Source organism: Podarcis liolepis (genome assembly GCF_965112155.1).
Source record: "Podarcis liolepis genome assembly, chromosome: 17".
Taxonomy (NCBI): Eukaryota; Metazoa; Chordata; class Lepidosauria; order Squamata; family Lacertidae; genus Podarcis; species Podarcis liolepis.
Window position 1 is genome coordinate 18466252 of NC_139571.1, and position 22668 is coordinate 18488919.

The following is a 22668-nucleotide window of genomic DNA, read 5'->3' on the forward strand; positions in this document are numbered from 1 at the left end:
ATCAAAGCACGAGAAATTACAAATTCCATAAAGCACATTGTTATTTTTCTAATGTACCCCTGATCCATAATGAGAAGCAATCTAACATATAGATTTTGCATTCAATATCGCTGTCAAAAACTACATTACACATCAAATGTTAATGGCACTGGGGAGTTGGGGTGATTAATACCATAACAAATGGTATATATTACAAATTTTCTTTTGTTCTTTACTCACAATGACGCATACAGCCAGGATTTAACCTTTAAGGGTTAAAGAGTTTAATCAATGTCAATGTCTGATCTTCTGAAGGCGATAAAGAACAGTCTGTCTAGCGATACCCAACAGAACATCACTTTGTCAAGCCACAAAGCGCCCAAAAGCTTGTCAAGTAAGTTACCAGAAACCTCTTTGTGGTTAGAACTCAGCTCCTTCCTGCTTGACCTATTATTTGATATTTGACCACTTGGTTGCAAGACACTTGCTCTTTCCAGCTGAAATGTCACTGGGGCATCTTGTCAGCTCCCCGACATCTCGGCCTGACATACAATTTTACTTTTGTGTGCTACAAGGCAGAAAATGCAGGGCAATGGCCTTGCTTTAAATTCTGTCAGCATCAAAGATGGGCGTCACTCTTGGGTCCTACTACCAACAACAACAACAACAAAAGGAGTCTATTTTGAAGGTCAAAACGGCCATTCCTTTAAAGTCTCTGCAGCTTAAACTAAATTTATTACCTGCAATCCTGGTTTGGGAACTGCCCTTATAAAAAGTACATAAACATATCATCTAAAAAGAGAGAGAGGGAGAGGGAGAAATTCCTCCCCGTACAATTGTTTCTACTTTCTTATCAAACACGGACTTGATAAAAGGATGAGTTTGCAATGCCTGCAGGGACCGGATTCCACACTTAACTTAACTTGTTCAAATGGGCAAGTAGTATCATGTAGGTTTACAAGGAGCAACCTGACCTTCTCACATTGACCAGGAGTGACATTATTGTGCAGAAAGAGAAGCAGTCCCATCATTTCTGTTTTGCACAACCTGCTTAAAGTTTGCAACTAAATGCTTGTCTTCAGTTGAGCTGACAAGAGAGGAGAGGGGGCTCACTGAACCATAGCAGGGCTGCCATGAAATGACAGGAATCATTGGCATACATTTCAAATAGCTCTCTCAATCCTATTAAAGTATTGCAGCCCTGTTTTAAAATAGACAAGTATGAAACAACTTTGATAGATAGAGACTAAAATGGCTTATTGATTTCTTTTTTAAAAAAAAGTCAGAGGAAAATTACCCAAAATGTGTCATTCTTTAACATTTAAAAATATATTACATAAAAATGAGCTACTACCGTGATAAATAAAACTTTTCATTATATATATATATATATATTTTAAACGAACTCTTTTTCAGTATGCTGGGAGCGCAGGAACATAGGAACAACCCGTGAAACCCCCGCGATGAATAATGCAAAATTAATGCCACGGAAATGCATAGAGAAATAAGTGCAATTCGAAGGCTCAAAACGTCCAAATAAGCGAGGGTTTTTAATTAGTTACACACATGTATTTATATATAGCTGCTTACAAAAAATATCAGATCTTAACATCCATTTTGCATTGCTCGTTTGGTGGTGGGTATGAAATTCAGGGTTGAGGAATATGAGGAAATCTGAGAATTAGGTCTGTTGTGTACCAAGGCAAAAGATGGATCATAATCTGACTCTGCCTTGAGTGGCAAAAAGTCTGGGATGCAATTCTGGTCCAGCTGGGTTAAGGATCTTGAAGACCTAGGGATGCTTAAAGTGTTTTGCGGCTCCTGTAAGGCAAAAAGAAAAGGAGGAAAAATCATAAATAAAATACATACACCTTAGCCATAGGCCAATTAAGAAACAGTATGCTCAAATTCTATGGCATATTAGTACAACCCAATGCACGGTTTAAAGCAGTTTTAAGCCCCATTAATTTCATGATTATCTATGGATTGCAATAGTTAAGAATAATTTTTGAAAACATTATTTGTTTCGCCTAATATTTCGACTACCCTTATTTTCACATTTGAATGCTCTAGTAAAGGTTTTGATTCTCTCATTCCTGTATCTCTGCTGCACTGCTATCATTAAGACTGAAAATTGCTAAATTGCCACAATCAGCTACAAATCCGAACAAGTGGTTTTTTCGCACTGTACAGTAAAGTCTAGAATAGTTTTTTCACTTCATTTCTTTTTTTAAAAAAAAAATATTGTTTGATAATGCTGAATTGTGCTTGCCCCTGACCTTTCCCAGTTTAAATTTTTGTCTCATTCTCTGTCTGGAATAAACTAAACATGGTCAGCAACTACATTCCACCCAAATAGGATACAGTCCTGAAGGAATATTAGCTTGCTCATGTTCATTAACATCTACAAAATTTTAGCTACATTTTTCATTGATCAGAGCAAATGAAGCAGATAAAAGTATTCGGGTACCATAATCCTACACATTTCTTACTCAGAACTACATCCCATCGACTTAATCCTAGGTAAGAGAGCAAAGAGGTGCAGTTTGAATCAGTCGGAAGAATATATAGGAAGAATGAGTACCTTTAGAACAAGTATCACATACAACCACCGCCAAAACTAGCAAACGCAACTGTATCTAAAATTCGATCTGCACTCCCTCAATAAGGGAATGGCAAATAATATTTTGTGAATATATAGAATCAGCAAGACTTACAGCAGTGGTAAGAGGCCAATCCGACCAAAAACTGATAGAGGAGTGGACTTGCATGAAGGAATACATCAAAAAACATTGTTCTGGTATTAATATATCAATATGCAATGAATGAAACTTATAGAGTAAAAAATTAAGAATAAGATGAGATAGTCAAAAATAATATTGACAACACAGTGAAAAGAAGAAAAGAAACAAAGGAAGCCACATATAGGTGGAAGGAAGTCAAAATTTATGTCTGTATGTTTAGTTTGCATATTTGTTTTCTTTTTTTGTAATCTAAGTTGAGAGGTGTATGTATCTATGTATAATAAGTTTGTTTGGTGTTCTGGTTTGTAAGTATTGTATTTATCAATAAAAGTTTTTTAAAAAATTGATCTGCATTAGGGACATGTGCTACTTTAACCAACGGCATCAAAATGCCATGGAATGCATTCGGTGAATTGTATGAGCACCAAAATACAGGCTGCAGTAATGAAGTGGAAGGGAATATTTGGAATTTTGCTACTGTGCGCATCGGGTTTTTGAGCGCTTCCCCCTCCCATTCCCATTACTGCTACTGGGGAGAAGAAGGAGGAAAAATCAATGGGCTGCATCTAACACCTAGTTCAGCAATTTCCTTTGATGTTGGCTCTTTGATTTCCTGATACAACACAAGCTATCTTGTAGCAGGCTGGAAAGGCGGACCTTTAAGAACCACCAGTATGGTTGCAAGTTCAAATGGTTACCCCAAAGAGATATTTAAAAAGCAGTTGTACACTCAATTCTACAAAGGATTTTGGATTGTGAAGTTTGAGTTAGACAGAAATTAAACTTGCAATCTTTGCTGCGAGTATATTTTGGTCCTACTGCACACAGCATATTGTAGCCAAGTTAAAATCGATATGTTTATTGCAATGACTTCACATATTTGAACATCTGTTATTGTAATTAGCAAGTTTTAATTATCTAAATGTTTATACAGGATGCTGCAGAAGGATGCAAAATTTGGATTTCCTGGTTTACTCCAAAGAGAGAAATTCTGATGCTATGTGAAAATGTGCTTTGTTTTAAAATTCCTCTCCAAAAACCAAGGACAATTTGTCATTTTAAATAGGTGCAGTCAATAGGTAAAGGACAGGTTGTTTTGCATATTTGTCAGTCTCATTTTCCGCATGAACTCTGGTTAAAAATCATAATCATTTCTCACATTTTATTTCCCTCAAAACTCAGCCGATTCATTTTTTAAAAAAATAAAACAATCTCAAAATCCCAAGCAAGGGGGTAGAAATCAGGTTCCCTCAGAGAGTTGCGCACAAAAAGTATGAAACTTAATGATTGGCAGCTAGTCAATAGACTGTTACAGGAAAAGGCTTCAATGTTTGGCGGTGGTGGAAGGAGGGGAGGCTGGTCTGCTGCAGTTCTCAGGCCCAGGCTGCACCTCCTAGGAAACTGAGGTAGAATAACATCCAACAAATGGAATGGAAATCTGATTGCTCCTGTAGCCTTGACAGATGGAGGAAAAGCTTTCGCCGCTATTCATACAAACTGTTTTGATCCAGAACTGCTGTATGCATTTAAAACAAATGAAGAAAACACACACATAGCCCTGAAAGTATAACTTACATTGGAATAACTCAAAATAATATAGGTTTTAGGGTTGTTGTTTTTTTACTATAACCATGTGTCTATGTGCATCAGATTGTGTTTTTTCTCTCAATATCATTACACTCTATCCCTCAGTTGGCAACATTACGAGTCTCTGTACATGAGCACCAACAGATCATTTGAACCGGAAACGTGTGCCTATGTGCATATTCACTGAGACGACTGTATTTACTGATGGGTTCTGTCCAAGAGGGTGGCTCCATGTTGCAGCACCTTAGAGGCTAGAGATGCTATGCAAGTTTGCCCTAGCCTGGCTAAAAAAAGAACTTCTGGGGGGTCTTAAAAGGTTGCCTCAAAAGAATGCCCCCCTCCACATCCTACTACAGCTCAGATCAATATTTGGGCAGGAGAAGGGTTCTTGGTTTCCCTCTGCTCATTTCAGCCAGCCCCAAAGGCACCGTCCTTTTTACTTATCTGTATACGGCAATACAGTGGTACCCAGTTTTTTAGGATTCAACAACTATCTTGTAGGTAGACAACCAACATCCCCCAAGGTCAAGTTTGTACTGTGATCAGTAAAACGGGGTGTCTGCAGTTTCTTCACAGACTGCTCTGCTACCACCTTGTTTTCCCACCCAGATTTAGGATGAGCTCTGATGGCCTTAAAAAGATAAAGGTAAAGGACCCCTGACAGTTAAGTCCAGTCGCGGACGACTCTGGGGTTGCAGCGCTCATCTCGCTTTACTGGCCAAGGGAGCTGGCGTACAGCTTCCGGTTCATGTGGCCAGCATGACTATGCCGCTTCTGGTGAACCAGAGCAGCGCACGGAAACGCTGTTTACCTTCCCGCCGGAGCAGTACCTATTTATCTACTTGCACTTTAACATGCTTTTGAACTGCTAGGTTGGCAGGAGCTGGGACAGAGCAACGGGAACTCACCCCGTCGCAGGGATTCAAACTGCCGACCCTCCGATCGGCAAGTGTTTCCGTGTGCTCTGGTTTCCGTCACTGTGCCCCATTGCACCAGAAGCGGTTTAGTCCTGCTGGCCACATGACCCAGAAGGCTGTCTGTCGACAAACACCGGCTCCCTTGGCCTGAAAGCGAGATGAGCGCTGCAACTCCATAGTCGCCTTTGACTGGACTTAACCGCCCAGGAGTCCTTTACCTTTACCTTGCATCCCTCAACTGTTGGCCAGGTAGACAACTCTACATTGGGGACAATATATATTGCAATCCAGAACAGCAGAGCTGCTTCTCAGGATCTTACGGGAGATGGACCCTGGGCTCTTGCAGACAAGCAGAAAGACAACTCCATGGCTCTCTCTTGCAGAACGATGACTATATGCTCTTGAGCATCCCCCAAGTTTTTATGCATTATCATTTCATAGCACAACGCTCGATGCTTTATGCAGCTCTAAACATGGAGACGGAAAGATTGCCAACTCTGTTTTCCTCTTTCATTTTTACACTTTCTATTTGAATCTTGCAGGCCAAGCCTTGTGCTTGTGTTACTGGCCATATTTCTGGGTGCCCATTTTACGGGTGAATGGAAGCTTGGCCCTAAATCCAAGCAAGCGGCCTTCTAATGTCCGTACCTCCCCACAGCTAGTTTTACAGGTGGCTGTTTTTCCCACTGTTACCTCCGCTTCAATCGGTGGAGGCTGGGAGGGGGTCAATTAAAAGGAAATAAAAAGGGACGAGGTTGTATTGACTAGCAACAGCTCGCTCGCTCAGCCTTTGCAACAGGCTGGAAGGACCTGTACAGAAAAAAAGTTCTCCTGCGATGGACAAAAAGCACCAATTAGCCAAACCGTTTTAATTGCCCAATTGGGGAACCCCTTCGCAAGAGATGTGCATCTATCTGCTGAATTTCCAGCAGTCTAATTTTTTTGTCAGAGACCTGGAGCCTGATGCAGATCTGTGCTCTGGCAGAAAGAGGAAAGGGGAAGCGGGGGGAGAAGAGGGGGGGGGGAGACTATATTTACATTCACTTTGCCAAACATTAGCATCTTTTTGTCCAATCATTTGAATTCAGAAGGGTTAGGAGAAAACAGCTTAGAGAACAAGGGTTGACACATACAGTGTGAAATCTTAAGGTGCTTGAATGCAATGAGGGAGAAAGTGAGCCCGAACCACATTTCAGCTCCCTAACTGCACTGCAGCCCGCGTGAACTTTGTGACAGGTCTCTGTCTCTCAGCCACACTTGAGTAGCTTCTGCTGACATTCAGCTGTCAGCCAGCATCCCTTTACCATGCCCCTAACATGCTCTACAGCTTCACCCAATTAACTTGCTTTCACTTGACATTGCAGCAAAAAGCTTCATAATAGGTGGTCAAGGTGCACGGTGCCTGCCTGCCCTCTTAACTGCTCACGCACAGCAAGATGCTTAACTACTTTCCTTCAGTTTGCTCCGTAGTGTTGCGACTGTGATTTAGTCATCCCATTTACTAAACCAGGAAGAGAAAGCTGGGATTCAGCAAAGCCACATTTCTCATTGCATTTTAAATCATGCTTTAAAAACGAAACGAAACAAAACAAAACCAAAGGACCGAAATTTGACCATCAAAATAATTTGATTTTAAAAATATACATTTGATTTTTATATATACAGGTTTCATGAAACCCTTGCATTTCTATTAGCAACAGAAATGCAGGGAGTGTCGGGCATCAAAATTATTATTTCCAACAATAGCCTTTTATGATACAGAAGGATATGGCTATGGCACAATTAAAGTGTCTTTATGATTCAGCATTCTCACACCAGAAAAATCATTAGACATTTAGATGATTAGCTCTATTACATACTCTGTTGAACAGCTGGCAGTATGTTAAGTAAAATAGTGAGCACCCCTTAAAAAGGCATATCAAAGAAAGTAAATGGATTATAAATCTTTTAAGGGCATCCAGGAAAGATTTAAGATTCAGCTGCACCTATTTTAACCCCAGATCATTGGTGAGATTTATTCCCCGCTTTTCTTCTTCTTCATGATTTAGGTAAATCTCCAGTTTATATTAGGGTTATCCAAGAGCACAAGTGTCATCTCATACTCTAAGGAAGTTGCGGTGTGCTATGAATAGAAGCCTACTGATCAATATGCTATGGAAGAAATTTAAAGAGAGACCCTATATCTGTGGCATTATGCGGACAATGATCTATTGAACTGAAGGATAAACTCATTGAGACATTAAAAACAAATGTCTTGTTTAAAAATGCATTTTAAGTGTTCCAGGATTGTCTTGTGAGAAAAGGGTCCCCTGCACAACAAATTCTCATAACCACCATTGTTTGTGACCCAGCTAATCAAAATGGTGGCATAACCCTTGCTGGCTTTGAAAATGGATCTCTTCATATGCTATATTGGAGGTCAACGTTGTCAATCTCAAAGAGTTTTCTGCTGAAAAGCGTTTGTGAGGGAGTAGAGAGGGGGTGTGCAATGTCCCCTGCTTTGGAGGGAAAGTCACCAGTGGGGAGAAGGGTTTGGTACCACAAACCGTGATTCACAGCTCGTTTACTTCTGAATACTTTCATTCAATGAAGCTGTTCCACTGTAAGTGGGCTGTAGGTTAGAGACAGGTTCAAAACATCTTTCTGCCAGTGTTGTGAGATTACAAGCTGTACGTGTTATCATGCCATGCACTCTCAAGAGAGCAAAATTCCCTTTCCTTGCTCAAACTACCAATGTTTAGCACTGATTTCGTATCAGAACTACGCCGTCTCGTAAAAAAACAGCCCCCTCCAGGGGAAAAGAACAATGCTAGTCACATTGTGCCCTTGATAAACCGCTGTTGTATGTAGATAACACTTCTTGATGTGATGGCAATGTGACATTTGCAAAAGAGCATCCCACTGGGATTTCAGAAACTCTTCAGAATTGCTGTTCAAACACCGGGTGCATTATCCAAATTCAACATGCCTGAGGTTCACTCATTTAAAAAATAATAATACAAAAATATGGGCCATGCATTTTGTTGGATTAAAACAAACAAACAAAGCAGCTATCTTTAAAAAAAAATCAAAAATCTGAGAAGGTGCTACATTGCGTAAATGTATCCTTTATAAAAGCAATAAAATCAGCAAATAGCTTTATGAGGAAATCCAAAAATGTTGCTCTGTATGAAATAATTTGAAGGAACTGCCTGACGGCAAGAAATCTAATCCAAAATTCTAGTACCAGGTGGGGAAGACACTAGAATTTCTAACTCAATGAAGTACACTTGAGTATCCTCATAAAAGTTAGCTGCTTTTAAAATACCTTTCGATCTGACTTAGATTTTACACACAGTAAGTTTTTGGTCTGGTGCAGCAGTACTGACCTTTGCTTCTCCTCCTGCTCCTGGTGCAAGCAGTTTATGAGCAATACCAATCACTTGTGAGTTTTATAGAATCAGAAATTAAACAGAAAAGTGAATTTATTTTGAAAAGGCATTGCAATGAGAGAGGGAGAGAGGACCCTTAATTGTTATATGAATAACTAGGAGGGGGGAAAGGGTCATACTCTAGGCTCAATTTCAGTTGATGTCTAACAGGCATGCAAGCTTCAAATTATGCTAACTGGGCAAGAAATCAAGCTTATCAGTTATAAACAATTTGAGTGTGGCTGGGCTAGGGTTACAGTTTCTATTGTTTCTGGCCTCATTCATATATACAGTTATACTTCTGGCTGCACCTAAATAAAAACCTAATAATTCAAGGAAAAAAACTATGTATATATACCAATCAGCCGTGGATTGGTACTGACACTGGAAAATCACTTTTCCCCAAAACGGCCAAACAAGCCGAGAGTCACTAAGCAAACGAAAATCAATATTTTCCACATACCAATTGCATCCTAAGGGAATGAACGTTCTAAAAAGGAATTGTCCCCACCCACTCCCGCCTTTTATATGAATGTAAAATCTGTATACATGAGAGAAAGAGAGAGAGAAAAGAATGTGTGCAAAAGGCTCTGCGGAATGATGCAAATGCAGAGGAAGACAAAGAGATATTGGCATTTATAATGTGGTTTTCTTCCAAGTACCTTGTGGTCTCTTACGTGGCTCTTAGCTTCCCTTCCTTGCACCAACCTTGTAGGTCAGACCAAGAGACGGTGACCAAGCTCATAGGCAAGCTCATAGGCAGGTGTGGCTTTCTACCATGCCAATCTATGATTGCCTTCCAGCTGGGAAGCTGCTTCTGGATCAGGTGAAGTTAGCTGGGGAGTCATGGTCAATAGCAGAACCTGCTTCTTAATTCAGATTCACTTGTCCCTTGAACACACAGATGGGTTTAAAGGTCCAGCTTTGGAAATGCAGAGACCAGCTACATGTTATGTGCAAGACTGTCTCAAGGCAAATTTTTAAAATGCAGTATAAACACCAACAATTGGGAAACGCCTGCCTGCGAGCGTTCCACTGTAAGCAGATGGAAATATCGGCAGGATTTTGATTTCACTTGCAGTGTAACAATTATCATGGGAAATGGGAAACACTTGCCTGCGAGCGCTCCAATTGGAGAACAGCCTTTACCAAAGGTGTCATGGGCTTTGAAGACACTCGAACTCAGGATGCAAGGGAGAAACGTGCTAAGAGGAAGGCCCTAGTGTTGTTATACCCATTTTGCTGCAGAAAAATTGAGGTTGAGTAGTGTATGACAACCGTCAAGTATAGCCCAATGTTGCTAGCCTTGTGTGCTGGTGTTTTTTCAGGAAATGCAGCAGGGGTTGAGAACCTGTAGCCCTTTAGATGTTGCTGGATTCCACCTACCAGGGGTGCCAACTTGGATAAAACATGGGGGGGGCAGGTAAGCCCCGTCTCGCATAATCAATCGCATATTGCGGCGCGCACACACTATTTGAATGGCAGTATCCATCAACTTTGGTAGGACCTGGTCCCCTCAAATATTTTATTAGGGAGCTGAAGGGACCTTGGCCCCTAGGAGTTGGCTCCTATGTCCCCTATCATCAACTGCAGCCACATGGCCAATAGCCGTGCACAATTGGGGTTGTAGACCAGCAACATCTGGTTCTACAGAATCAAAATCGGGTTCTACAGAATTTTCTTGGTATTTTGGAACAGGTTTACACTATAGGTCAACATTTCTGGCCTTTGAGAAGCAGTATGGTTTCAAAAACTTTCTTCAAATGAGTTCTACACAAAAACAGGAAACGGGAACATTAAGAAAAAGTACAATTGCTGATTGTAAGAATGGTGATCCAAATGTACAAGCTCAATAAAACAAACATGAAGTTGTTACTGCCAGTTCAACAGTCCTGAAACTTGTCAGCAACCAAAGGACCAAAACGGTTGTCTAATAATAGAATATTAAACTTTTGTACCCTTTGAACTTCCTGTCTTCTGCATCACACCCTCACAGACATTTCCAAGTATTTCCATATTATTCCACTTGGATTTCCAGCACAAAACAATGGCTCAGTTGAGAAACATAAAGCATACACCCTAATACTTAATAGCAAAGTCGTCTTATGCATACTGCATACTGTAGAAGCCAGAACCTCTTCAACTACAAAAATGCTTCAGCGATAGCATAAACTTTCCAACAGAGCCATGAAATAGTCTTCTCTAGAGGATTTCAAGAGGAGTTTGTGAAAGCTATCAGAGATAATTTACTGGTGGCCCTCCAGATGTTGTTAGACTTCAACTCCCATAATCCCTTGCTATTGACCAAATACTTTTATAATACAAAAATAATTTTATAAGTTGTGTGTACTTGTTTCCCAATTTGACCCTTTTGCATGATTTGTGGTATTTTAAGCACTTTGTGGTATTTTGAGCACTGTGACTTGCCATTATTTTTATTGATTTGTAATTCCTTACTGTAATTGGTAAGTGTAAACTGTTTAACTATTATTTGCTGATATTTAATTCTACTATTTACTATTACAGTTTAATGGATTGTTGAATATTGCTTTATTTGATACAACTTGTTTATTTTAAAGTTGTTGTGGCTTTTATTATTGGATCAGATTGTTATTGTGTGTGTGATCTTGGTCGTCTATTTTGTTGTCTTCGGTTGTAAACTGCCTTGTGTGTAGTAATATAGAAAGGTAGTATACAAATTAAAAGTCGAATGAAATGCCCAGGGGCTTTTAGGAGTTGGAGTCCGACAACACTTGGAAGGCCACCAGCTCCCCATCTCTGTTGCAGGCTATGCTGTTTTAGGGCTTGAAGGCTAAATTAAATAGCTGCTCTTCAAATAGCAAGCATGACAATGGGGTCGTACCTTGTCCCAAGGTAGGTTGGAAGAGTGACGACACCACCACTATTTTCTTCGTTTCTTTGAAGTTTGTACAGTGGTACCTCGAGTTACATACGCTTCAGGTTACACACTCCTTGAAGCCAGAAATACTGCTTCAGGTTAAGAACTTTGCTTCAGGATAAGAACAGAAATTGGGCTCCGGCGGTGCGGCGGCAGCAGGAGGCCCCATTAACTAAAGTGGTGCTTCAGGTTAAGAACAGTTTCAGGTTAAGTACGGACCTCCGGAACAAATTAAGTACTTAACCTGAGGTACCACTGTATAAGAGAATGGATAGGGCGAGGAAAAACGAAAGGGGAACGGCTTGATAGATTATAAAACGTGGGTCCCATGTGGTCACTTGGGATTAAAAGTCCTCAGTCTGAAATGAGTGTGTAATCTATTGAGAGTCATAGGTTCCATGGTTATCACCAGCATCTGTGATGAATACCAGATTTTATCAGGAGCTGGAGCAGGTGAAGTGTGCATCACTTCTTGTTCATTTATGCAAAAAGTGCTTGCGTGAGCAGCATAACACCTGAGGTGCTCAGGAAAGACCAGCAACACTCGGTTTTTAGCAGAAATGAGCCAGAGACTGGACCATCTGAACTCAGTTGTAGGCAATTTTTACAGCAAAGGGTGGGTCCCCACTACCATCAGATCAGATGTGAGTTTGCTAATATGTTCAAAGAGCATTTGCATGCCCAGAACACACACACACACACACACACACACACACAGCCTCAGATGAATGCTGGACTTAGGTACATTCATACTCTGCAAAAACTCTTCTGACATTAATGAAAAGGTGAAACGGAGCCATAGTGGAAGTTCAAGGATCTGTCTTTTGCTGCAACACATAAAGTGGCCCTCACACATTTCTGCAGTGACCCAGAAACAGAAGTCTGGCGAAATGGGGAGTGCTTGGCTATGTTCTGTATGTTCTGACTTTATTGAGACGTAGAAAAAGGAGGAAAGAGTCAAGGTAGCATTAGCATGGATAGGTCATTTGGATTACCTCAATTCAGGTGTCATCTGAGTACATGAACCAGAGTCTTTTGGCAGCCTAACTAGGCTTTCACTTCTTACAAAAATGTCTCCGTTGATTCATAACCCCAGAACAAATTTTACTTTCTTTTGTGTTTAACCCACGGTTTAGCGCTGGATAATGGATGCTTCTAGCCCTCTATCTTGAAATAGCTTCTTCAAAAGGAAGGAGGAAATGCCGAAGTAAAAGTCCTTGACACCAGAAAGAAGTAAATTTATCTACCTTTGTACAGAATAGTCTTTTCTTCTGCAAAGCCAGCTCAATTATGTTCTCGGCTCTATTCTTTCTTAAAAACTTTCTACTCGGGGTTAAACATCCTGATCCAGTTTTCAACACAACAGCTTTCCCGCTTCTTACAAGCTTTTCATTCCCACTGCAACCTAGACAGTATTGTTGGATCTTTGTATCGTGGCGTGTCAGACACTGTCACTTGGCAGACAAATGGGGGCGGAGGCAGATTGGAAAAAGGAAGGTACAATGGACAGAGCAAAGAGCACAGAAAACTAAGACACCTGCTTACTTGCCTGTGAATTGTGCCACTACTGTAAAGAAACATGGTGACGTAATTCTGTTCTATTCTATTGTGGTAAAATCGAAAGAAAAATTATGTCCAGGAAGAAAACCTCAAATCACTTTTGTCTGGTTTTTTACATGCAATATATTATCTGACTAAAGCTAGATATCTGAGTTAATTTTCAATAAGCAAGTTCCTCTTAGTTCCATCGGCAAAATACAGCACGACCCACAAAATGCTAGGGACTTTGCCGTGGGATAGAATAGTAGTTGATGACCAGAGTGTACCCAATGCTAGCTGCTGAGATACGAAATAGTATGCTGACACTGTGCAGGAAGAGGATCACTGTACAAACCGATTTTCAAATCATCATCATCATCATCATCATCGTCATCATCAATGTATTTATATGCCGCCCAACTGACCGGGTTACCCCCTGACACACGCAATCAAAACTCACTGCAGGCAAGCAACCTTGCCCTGGGCTCCCCAACCACTCTCACTACCAATGAAAACCAATAAATGAATAGAAAGAAAAGCTACCCAAGTTTGTTGCTGTTGTTTAGTCGTGTCCGACTCTTCGTGACCCCATGGGCCAGAGCACGCCAGGCACTCCTGTCTTCCACTGCCTCCTGCAGTTTGGTCAAACTCATGTTGGTAGCTTCGAGAACACTGTCCAACCATCTCATCCTCTGTCATCCCCTTCTCCTTGTGCCCTCCATCTTTCCCAACATCAGGGTCTTTTCCAGGGAGTCTTCTATTCTCATGAGGTGGCCAAAGTATTGGAGCCTCAGCTTTAGGATCTGTCCTTCCAGTGAGCACTCAGGGTTAATTTCCTTCAGAACGGATAGGTTTGATCTTCTTGCAGTCCATGGGACTCTCAAAAGCATCAATTCTTTGGCAATCAGCCTTCTGTATGGTCCAGCTCTCACTTCCATACATCACTGCTGGGAAAACCATAGCTTTGACTATATGGACCTTTGTTGGCAAGGTGATGTCTCTGCTTTTTAAGATGCTGTCTAGGTTTGTCATCGCTTTTCTCCCAAGAAGCAGGTGTCTTTTAATTTTGTGACTGTTGTCACCATCTGCAGTGGTCATGGAGCCCAAGAAAGTAAAATCTCTCACTGCCTCCATTTCTTCCCCTTCTATTTGCCAGGAGCTGATGGGACCAGTGGCCATGATCTTAGAGGTTTTTTTATGTTGCATACACCAAGCAAAAGAATGCACCACCCCCCTTCTTTCCTCTCTCTTTTCCCCCACCCTTATACTATGTACAACATTGATGTCTCACATTGAATGTAACTGATCAGTAGGAAAGACTCCACGAGCTGAAAACAGAGACAACTCATGTGCTTTTGTAACCCAAGATCTTTAATTTTTTTTAAAAAAAAAATTTAAGAAAGAAAAGACCTGTTCTTCTGCTGCCACTCTCCGGATGGGGGACACAGAGAAGGGCCTCGGGTGACAAGCACAAGGTCCGGGTTGGTTTGTATGGGGGAAAGGAGGTCCTTAAGGTATTGAGGTCCTGAGACATGCAAGGCTTTATAGATCAACACCAGCATTTTGAATTGGGCCCAGAACCTAATCAGCAGCCAGTGCAATTGTGCCAGGACTAGTGTAAGACTCTTGGCTTTCTGATGTTCAGTTATAAGTGCCAACATGGCATTATTAATATGCCAACAGAACAAAAAGTTGGAAGAGGCGTTCATCATACACCAGTTAAGGTTTACAAGCAATACTTATTTGCGGTTTACTTACAAAGCCCATGACCACCTGCAGAGGCTTTGTGACCCGCAGGTTGGGGGGAAACACTGCAACAATCTTCAGTGATTCCATTTCACACTCATCTTCCAGTTCTGAGTGTTTACACCTTACGTTAAAAACCTGGGATGGACTGGGGCTTACTGCTGGTGTATGGACAACCCTTCAGACTACCAACCTGAACTGAGAGAAGTGGTCTCAGATTAGGCTCAGCAAGAAAACAGTGATATCTACTTCCATTAGCACAAAAGTCTGCCCTTTGGCAACCTTCTTTTTAAGAACATTCACCAGGAAGTCATTTCGCTTTGTAGTGGGATTTGGGGTTGAGTGCTAGAGCCAGAATAGGGATTCTGTTGGGTGTATTACAGAGCTCAGTGGCAGGGCACAGGCAGAAAGTCACAGGTTTGGCCTTTGACATCTTCAGTTAGACAGACTGTGCAGCAGGTGATGTGAAAGAAAGCTCTGTGTGCCAGAAGAGAAAATACTGAGCTACATGGACAAATAAAGTCTACCCTCGTATAGGGTAGCTTTCTGTGTTTCTAGGATGAGGACCCTGGGCTTTCTGTTACGGGGGAAGCTCAATAAATATGCTGAAATTGTCTTGTCCAGGGCTGTTCAGTTCTTTGTGGATGCTAACTATGGAGCCTAGCATATGGGGTGGGTTGCAGTCATAGAATCATAGAGTTGGAAGGGACCCAATGGGTCATCTAGTCCAACCCCTTTGCAATGCAGGAATCTCAGCTAAAGCATCCATGACAGATGGCCATCTAACTTCTTAAAAACCTCCAAGGAAGGAGAGTTCACCTCCCAAGGGAGACCGTTCCACTGTCAAACAGCTCTTACTGCCAGAAACTTCTTCCTGATGTTGAGTCAGAGTCTCCTTCCTTGTAATTTGAAGCCATTGGTTTGAGTCCTACTCCTCAGAGCAGGAGAAAACAAGCTTGTTCCCTCTTCCATGTGACGGCCCTTGAGATATCTGAAGTTGGCTATCACATTTCCTCTCTTTTCCAGGCTAAACATATCTAGCTTCTTCAAGCGTTCCTCATAAGGCTCGTTTTCCAGACTCTTGATAATCTTGATCAGGGAACCTCAATAAATATGCTGGAGCTGTTTTGCCCAGAGCTGTTCAGGACTTTGTGGGTGCTTTGACAACCATGGAGGGTCTAGCATATGGAATGGGTTGCACTCTTGACTAGGCAAGAAAATGTGGGAGACGTTCCATTCACTCCCTAGTAATGGTCAGGCCAGGTTATCTTTGTTAGGATATTTCCGTTCCACCTTAAAGGGAGCAGGCTTTGTGAGTAACAGAGTCTGCGCATGTCCTAGTCACAGGATGTTTATGTTCTTGCTGAGATTCCTTTCGTTTTCTCAGTTGGCCGAAGATGCTGACACAGAACGGTCACGTTTTCTTTTGTTCTGTTAAACGCTAATAAAGTCTGAAAATTATGCTCTTCTGCGGTGCAAGCTTTTGGCTGTGTTTCTGCTGATAAACAGTGTACACCCAGCCCTGGAATGTGGCTAGGAATTTCCAGAGGCTTCGTGTCGCTAACTGCTGGATCTGCCTGTCTACGGGAGGCCGATGGATCGTCCAGAACTCCGGCTTGGGGGCTCATGATGGACACTATCTCCCTGGCAGTTTCCCAACAACAAGGTTATGGGCCCAGATTCACGGCACCTACAGGAGAGTAAAGCTGCAACAGACTGCGTTTGAGAGGTATGAAGGTGGGAAAAGCGAAAGAAATGAGGGAGGCGTTTGGCTTTTCTGTTTTACCTCTTTGATCTCCGGCAGATTAATTGGCCTGGGAGCCGAGCCAGAAAGGCTTCGTGATTAATGAGCTGCCAAGATAAGGGGTCTTTGAAGGCATAGGGCTCACGGCTCAAGTAAAAAGCTGAGATGGATCTCTTACAGACCTCAGAAACTGCTCCGTGTCCACTAAAGCTGAATGGCCACAACTATCAGACCTGGGCAAGGTACTGTGAGGGCCAGATGAGAAGGCTTGGAGTGTGGAATACTGTTTCTGAGAACCCCCCAGCCCCTGTGACAGATGAGTGGAAAGCACAGGATTCAAAAGCCATGGGGATAATTTTGCTCTCAGTAGCTCCTGAAGAGTTAATCACCTTGGCTGGCAAGGCAACTGCCCGTGAGATGTGGGATGGGCTTAAAGCCTGTCATCTCCGACGAGAGGCTGGGTCTGTGTTGCTTTATTTCAGGAAGCTGCACAGGAAGCGTTTGGAGCCAGGGGAAGATCTTAGAGCCCACGTTTTGCAGTTGCAGCATCTCAGACAGGAGTTGGCTCAGAGAGGTTTCAATATGCCTGAGTCACTGTTTGCTATTCTCATCCTGGACTCCCTGGATGAAAGCTATCATGCCGTGGCAAGTCAGCTGGCGACCCTCCCTGCGCAAGACCTCACTGCTACAAAGGTCTTGGCAACTTTGCAAAATGAATATGATAGAAGGAATGCAGCTGAGTCGGCTTGTGCACTTCAGGGGGAGCAAAGTGGGACAGCATTCCAGCCTCCAGGGGGGGCCAAAGCGTTGGCAGCTGTGAAGTGCTGGAACTGTGGGAACCAAGGTCATACTCAGAGGTTTTGTCCAAAGACTGGAAATAAACAGAGGAAAAAGCCTGCAGGTGGCCCGAAGCAGAAGGGGGGTGGAAAGCCTGCGGCGCCAGGGAAAAACAAAGCGATGTTTGCTGGCACAGCTTCACCAAAGGCTAAAGGCACGTCTGCTGGCCAGGAGCAGCAGGGGGGCAAGCTGCAAAAGCCCAAACCGCTGGAGAACAAGGGTTTGCTTGCTGTAAGGACTGCTCCAACAGCCAAAGGCAGATTTATTGTGGATTCAGGTGCGAATCGCCATGTTTCCAAGGACAGGCATCTCTTTATCTCCTTCAAGCCCCAGGAAGGTGAGATCCACCTGGCTGATGGAAGGACGTTGCAGATTGCAGGAGAAGGGACTGTGAAACTTGCAAGTCTGCACACAACCATCAGCGGTGTACTTTATGTTCCAGGAGCGGCGAGCAACTTGTTGAGCGTCCCACAGCTTACTGGGCGTGGTTTTCAGATTTCCTTCAAGAGGAGCGTCTGTGTCATCAGTAAAGGCAAAGAGGACTATTTGCATGCAAAGTTTATGGATGGTTTGTTCCATATAACTTATGATGACACTGTTGCTGTGAATAATGCTGATTCTTGTTGTGTTGCACAAACTAACAAAGTTCTTCATGCAGGTTGCATTCACGATGCGCATCGAAGGTTTGGTCACCTCTCTTGGAAGGCACTGGCCAAGATGCCAGAGGTGGTTGAAGGTTTGAACATCAAACCTTGTAAATTTCACATGAAATGTGTATCTTGTGCAGAGAACAAGGTGAAGGTTGCTCCAAAAGGCAAGGAGTCTAGCAGGCAGGCTTCCAAGCCCTACCAGCTAGTGCATGCGGACCTGGTTGGTCCACTAGCGCCCTCTATAGGAGGAGCAAGGTACTTCATGATTCTGATTGATTCTTTTTCTAGGTACATTCATGTGTATTTGCTCGAACAGAAATCGCAAGCGTTTCCAAAGTTTAAGGAATTCTGTGCTTGGTTGGAGAATGTGCACAGTAAACGTATTTCTTGTTTGTTTACTGATCGGGGCGGGGAGTTTACTTCTCAGCAGTTTGAAGCTTTCCTGACTGAGAAGGGAATCCAGCATGACATGTCAACGCCCAGATCGCCATGGATGAATGGGCTTGCGGAGAGAGCAAATCAAACATTGCTGCAAGGAATCAAAACCTTGTTGCATGATGCCAATCTCCCTGATAAGTTTTGGGGGGAAGCTCTGGGGAATTTGGTTTATACCGTTAATCGCAGATTGTCATCACCCATTGGTTGTACCCCCTATGAGAAGATGTTTGGTAAGAAACCCAACACCAAACACATGAGGATTTTTGGTTCGGACATGTGGGTACGCACACAACAAACCAACAAGCTTGGGAAGCGTGGGGCACATGGTTTGTTCATGGGGTACGAAAAAGGTGCATACAGGGTGTGGATGACTGACTCTAAGTCCATAAAGTTCACAAGGAGTGTTGAGTACAATCCTAAGTGGGGGGAAAATGTGGGAATTTTCCAGAGTTACCCAGAGGAGGAAGAAGGTGATGTCAAGCAAACAGCTAAAGCTGAGGAAGCTGCTGATGAGGATGATGATGAGGATGATGATGATGATGATGATCAGAGTTCGGATTCCAGTTCAGTGGGCGGCGCTGCTGCTGCTGGTGTCAGTGACAGTGACGACACGGCAGACTACCAGAGCGCAAAAGCCTCAGTCAGACCATCTGATGCGTCTGACAATGAACTGGAAGAACCACTGTTCACCATTGGTCACTTTTCTCCTAAGAAAGAGGAGATGAGTCCAGAAGACTTGCGTCTAGTACGCAGATCTGAAAGGGCGACCAAGGGCAGACCTCCAAAGAGGTATGCTGATGAGTTTGCTAAGACAGCAACTGCTGTACTTAGTAGCTCAGAGAAGGTGTGGGAACCTTCAAGCTTCAAAGAGGTTCAGGAGTTAACCTCTAAAGATGCTGAGCCTTGGCTTAATGCCATGAAGGCTGAAGTTGATTCCTTGAACAGGAACCAAACTTGGGAATTGGTACCGGTAGTCCCAGGAATGAGACTGGTTGGCAGCAAATGGGTCTTCAAGGCCAAGACAGACCAGAATGGCAAGGTAGTCAGACACAAAGCCAGATTGGTTGCCAGAGGTTTTTCACAGGTACCAGGACAGGATTACCACGAGACCTACTCCCCCACAGTCAAATATGAGAGCATTCGGCTGATGCTCAAGGTCGCTGCGGAGGAGAAACTGCATGTTTCCCACCACGACATTAATACAGCTTTTTTGTATGGGATTTTGAATGAACAGCTGTTCATGCTTCCACCTGATGGGATGGAGATACAGAAGGGTATGGTCTGTAAACTGCGGAAATCCTTATATGGTCTCAAGCAGAGTGCCAGGTGTTGGAACACAAAACTCACTGAGACATTGCTTTCTCTAGGTTTTCACCAGGGCAAAGCTGATCCATGTGTGTTTGTCAAGGAGGAGGGGCAAAACAAACTGTATTGTTTATGTTTTGTTGATGATCTTCTGATGTTTTGGAAGAATCAGGCTTTTTACCAAAGCACCCTAGCTCAACTGAAGGAGCACTTTGACATGAAGGATCTTGGTGAGGTATCCAACTATCTTTCTCTGCAGGTGGAGAGAGACCAAGCAGGTAATTTTCTGGTACACCAAACACAGAAAATTGCTGATGTGTTAACCAGGTTGAATTTGGTTGATGCAAACCCAGCAGACACACCGATGGTGACAGGTTACCAGGTAGACAGTACTGCTGAAGCGTTTTCTGACACAACGCTATACAGATGCATTCTAGGCAAGCTGAATTTCATTGCCAGATGTTCAAGACCTGACATTGCTGTAAGCTGTAATCTGCTTAGCAGACATGCCAACAATCCTACGGTTCAGGATTGGAAAGCTCTGAAGCGCATAGCCCGCTATTTGAAAGGGACTATGCACTACAGGCTGAGGTTCACCAGTCAGAAGACTGGAGGTCTTGAAATCTTTGCTGATGCAAGTTTTGGAAGTGACACCACGGATGGTACAAGCACTTCTGGTGTGTGCTACATGTACAACCACTGCCTGTTTGACTGGTTGTGCAAGAAGCAAACAACAGTGAGCCTAAGTTCCTGTGAAGCAGAACTCAATGCTCTGTCATTTTCACTCATGGATTGTGAATGGTTGATGCAACTGTTTAAGGACATCAGGGTGTCTGTGAAATGTCCTATACAAGTGTATCAAGACAATAGATCGTGTTTGGCTTTGCTGAACTCCGAGAGTTGCAAGCAGAGAACCAAGTACTTGCAGATTAAGCTACATCGTGCAAGAGAGTGTATTCAGAAAGGACTGATTCAGGTGTCCTACATGGCAGGAAATGAAATTCCTGCTGATCTGTTGTCTAAGGTTGTTAACAAAGAACAACATAAGGTTTATGTACAAAGGTTGCAATTGAGTGAACCACAGGTACAACAGGTTACACGGAAAGGGGGAGGATGTTAGGATATTTCCGTTCCACCTTAAAGGGAGCAGGCTTTGTGAGTAACAGAGTCTGCGCATGTCCTAGTCACAGGATGTTTATGTTCTTGCTGAGATTCCTTTCGTTTTCTCAGTTGGCCGAAGATGCTGACACAGAACGGTCACGTTTTCTTTTGTTCTGTTAAACGCTAATAAAGTCTGAAAATTATGCTCTTCTGCGGTGCAAGCTTTTGGCTGTGTTTCTGCTGATAAACAGTGTACACCCAGCCCTGGAATGTGGCTAGGAATTTCCAGAGGCTTCGTGTCGCTAACTGCTGGATCTGCCTGTCTACGGGAGGCCGATGGATCGTCCAGAACTCCGGCTTGGGGGCTCATGATGGACACTATCTCCCTGGCAGTTTCCCAACAATCTTAAGGTTCACCTGTATCTTCATATACGTACCCAGACTCTGAGATCTTCATCACAGTCCCTTCTTCATTTGCACTTGACCAGATGAGGTGCAGTGGGCTGCTACAGAAGGATGACCATTTTGAGGATGGTGCCCTGACTCTGGAATGTTGTCCCCAGAGAGGCTCACCTGGCACCTCATTTTATGCTTTTTCAGCTGGGAAGGGCATTATCTCCCCTCATGCAGAGTTCAGTTAGTCCCACGGTTTACCTGGATACTGATGGCTGTAAAGCAGGAATGCTGGTATGCAAGTAGCAGAAAACAGTGCAATGCTCATCCTCTATCACTGATTTGATGGAGTGCGGTCCGGTGAAGTTCTTGGAGTGCCTTGGGACTTTTTCCAACATGGCAGGCAAGGCAATGTTTAAAAAAACCCTTGGAGGCATGTTGTGACATGTTTACTAAGCACCGTGAGAGTAAAATAACTCGCATCTGCAGCAACTTGGATATAACTGTTTTGACAGCTCGGCCTAAGGACATGTTTAGAGCACTGCCTCTTCCTATTTCATTAGATGACTTTCAGTTATTATGGCTTCAGGACATGGGCAAGGAGAAGTCTGGCCTCCCAGCTGTTTGTTCAATCCTTGGCTTCTTGGCTCGTAACACCTAGCAGGATAGGACTGGATAGCTGGGTCCAGGAGACAGTGAATGTCTCCCAGTGAGAAAAAATGGTCCCGGCTGCCTTTGAAGGACATGGTGGCATGGCCTCCTTAGACTCAGAAGATTGCAATAACTATCAGTTAGCCACTGATACTCCCCTCTTGGGTCATTGTGCTTCAGTGCTTTCATTCCTACCTGGAAGGACAGTACTAGGTGGTGGTGGTGATGGAAGACAGTGGTATTTATGTTATGGGATGGAGATATTATCAGTATGCTGATGGCACAACTCTATTTTCTCTTGTCACCTAATTTGGGTGAGACAGCAGAAATGTTATTTTTTTGATACCTAAAGGGCTGGGTGAAAGCCAACATACCAGGGATGGGGAACCGAGGTAAATAGCTATTCTGCAAACCACTGTTTTAAATCTATATCGTCTTCCTCTTCTCTGGAAGGTTCAGGAGGAAGAGGGGGAGGCAGTCCCCACCATTTCTCTGCAGTCCAGTCCCTGACACCCCAGCCACTCTGGGCGGCTCCCAACAAAATACTAAAAACACAGTTAAACACCAACCACGCAAAACTTCCTTGGACAGATCTGCCTTCGGATGTCTTCTAAAAGTCAAATAGTTATTTATCTCCTTGACATCTGAAGGGAGGGCATTCCACAGGGTGGGTGCCACTGCCGAGAAGGCCCTCTGCCTTGTTCCCTGTAACTTCGCTTTTCGCAGTA

General features: G+C 43.1%; 1 protein-coding gene across 4 annotated transcripts in view; it reads right to left on the reverse strand.

The window, feature by feature from the left end:
• Positions 1 to 1510: 1510 nt before the first annotated feature.
• Positions 1511 to 22668, reverse strand: part of CCDC171 (coiled-coil domain containing 171) — a 209797-nt gene continuing 188639 nt past the window's right edge. For all 4 annotated transcript variants that reach the window (XM_083482216.1, XM_083482214.1, XM_083482215.1 and 1 more), the window contains one exon: positions 1511 to 1800. In XM_083482216.1, the coding sequence (XP_083338342.1) occupies positions 1585 to 1800 (216 nt within the window). In that variant the 3' untranslated portion in view covers positions 1511 to 1584. The remainder of the gene's footprint in view (positions 1801 to 22668) is intronic.